General features: G+C 17.3%; 1 protein-coding gene across 1 annotated transcript in view; it reads left to right on the top strand.

The window, feature by feature from the left end:
- Positions 1-1,734: 1,734 nt before the first annotated feature.
- Positions 1,735-2,500, top strand: part of DG1106 (RING zinc finger-containing protein) — a gene marked incomplete at both ends in the record, with an annotated part of 3,624 nt that continues 2,858 nt past the window's right edge. Inside the window, one exon of the mRNA XM_640496.1 lies at positions 1,735-2,500. This exon is cut by the window's right edge and continues 2,858 nt beyond it. Coding sequence (XP_645588.1) covers positions 1,735-2,500 — 766 coding nt within the window.

Here is a 2,500-nt window from a genome sequence, read left to right as displayed (position 1 = left end):
ATTAATAAATAAAAAAATTAAAAATGATATAAAAATACTATAACTACTTAGTTACCATAGTAGGCTGGGGTGGGGAAAAAATAAAAAAAATTAAAAAAATTAAAATAAATTAAAATAAAAAAAATGATCAAAAAAAGAAAAAAATAAAAAAAGTAAGATATTTTTAAAAAATTGTCTTTGGGCATCAAAAAAAAAAAAAGATATTTTTTAATAATTAAATTCAATTATTTTTTATTTTTTTTTTTTTTTTATTTTTTTGGTTATAAAAATTTTTTTTTTTTTTAATTTGTTTTTCTTATGATTTTATTAAATTAATTCCTTTAAAAATATATATATTAAAAAAAAAATAAAAAAAATAAAAAAAATTATAACTAATAACTTATAGAGTAAATATCAAATTATTTTTAAAATATAAATAATAAAACTTAAAATAAACTAAAAAAATAAAAAACCTCTTTTTTTTTTGATTATTTAATATAAAAATAAAATTTTATTAATAACCTTTTTTCTAATTTTCATTTAAATTTTCTTTTTTTTTAATTTTATTTTTTTTTTTATTTTTAATTTTTTTTTTATTTTTAATTTTTTTTTATTTTTCATTCTTTTAAAAAATCAAATCAAACAGTACACAATATCAATCGTTTTATTTCATACATTTTTACCAATCAAATATTCACTTTATCATTACCATCATTTATTTATTTATTTCAAAATTGTCTCTCTTTTTGTGTTAAGATTTCTTTTTTTTTATTTTTTTTTTTTAATTTTTTTTTCAAATTGGTTCAATTTTGATTTTTTTTCCATCATCCCAAATCAGGTCACCTTGTTCAATTTTTTTTTTTTATGATTTTTTCATTTTATTAAAAAATTATTTTTTTAATTTTTTTTTTTTTTTTTTTTTTAATATAACTTTCAGTTGGTAATTTCAATTAAAATTTTTGGATTATTAAAAATCTTTTTCATTTTTTTTTTTTTTTTTTTTTTTTTTCCTTTTTTTATTTTTTTTTTTTTTTTTTTTTTTTTCTTTTCTCTTGTGACTTTTAAAAAAATAAAAACAAATAAATAAATAAATAAATAAATAAATAAATAAATAAATAAATAAATAAAAAAATAAAAAAATAAAAAAAAAATAATAAACAAAAAACATTAACTTGAACATTAATAGTATATACTATATTAATATTATATTTGTTGTAAAAATAAAAAAAAATAATAATATAAAAAAAAAAAAAAAAAAAAAAAAAAAAAAATTTATATATACATATTTATAAAATTATATTAAAAAATAATTTATATATATTCTCAATAAAATAAAAATATTAGTCAGTTAAAAAAAATATAAAAATAGTAATAGCAATAATAAATTAACATAATAATTAAATACCACAAAAAGTTATTATTCCAAAAAAATAAAACAAAAAAAAAAAAAAAAAAAAAAAAGTAGTGTATAAAAAAAAAAAAAATAATCATAAAAAAAGAGAACCTCTTTTCTATTTTTTTTTTTTTTATTTTTTTATTTTTTTTATTTTTTTTTTATTTTAAAACTCCCCACACCTGTCTTTTTTTTTTTATTTATTTGTTATATTTTTTTTTTTTTTTTTTTCAAAAGTTTATAATCATAACTCTTTTAAAATTGTAAAAAATAATAATAATAAAAATCATATAAAAAATCCATAAAAAAAAAAAAAAAAAAAACCAAAACCAAAAAAAAAAAAAAAAAAATAGAAGTTTAAAATGTTTGTTGATAGCAATGGATATCAATTTTACCCACAATGCTTTATTTGTAAAAAATTATTTACTCATCCAAAAACTTTGAGATGTAATCACAGTTTTTGTAGTGATTGCCTAGAACTCAACAGTTTTTCAAGATCAAAACAAATGCTTTACCATTGCAGAATATGTGGTGATAAAACTAGTTCTCATGAAGCATGGAATAATGAGCAACTTACAAGATATGCAAACGAATTTAAAAATTATCAATTAAATGGTAGTATTGGCGGTATCGTTGTAAATGTAAATGGAAATGGTCATTATAATAATAATAATAATAATAACAATAATAATATCAATATTAATAAAAATAACAATGGCGGTATAAATAATAATATAAATAACAATAATAATGGTATTATTAATGGTAATGGTAGTGGTAATGGTAATGGTAATGGTAATGGTAATGGTAGTAGTGGTGGTAATACAGCGCCAATAGGAAGTCCAAATATGAATGGAATGAAACCTCCCCCACCACTATTAAATAGCTTGAATGGTATTACAAATTTAAGTAATTTGAATTTGGGCAATATTAATAATAACAATAATCCATCATCACCAAGGGGAAATGCAGGTGGTACCGTACATCAATCACCACTTCTTCATCATACATCTCCTTCCCCCATCGGGTCACCTGCACCATCACCATATTTATTATCTTCACAATTATCACCAAGAAGTGCACTACCCCCTCAAAATGGTAGTGGCCAATTCTCACCAAGAATTCATC

This window comes from Dictyostelium discoideum (assembly GCF_000004695.1).
Source record: "Dictyostelium discoideum AX4 chromosome 2 chromosome, whole genome shotgun sequence".
Taxonomy (NCBI): Eukaryota; Evosea; class Eumycetozoa; order Dictyosteliales; family Dictyosteliaceae; genus Dictyostelium; species Dictyostelium discoideum.
The sequence above is the reverse complement of the archived record's forward strand: the minus strand, read 5'-3'. Positions and strand labels throughout refer to the sequence as shown.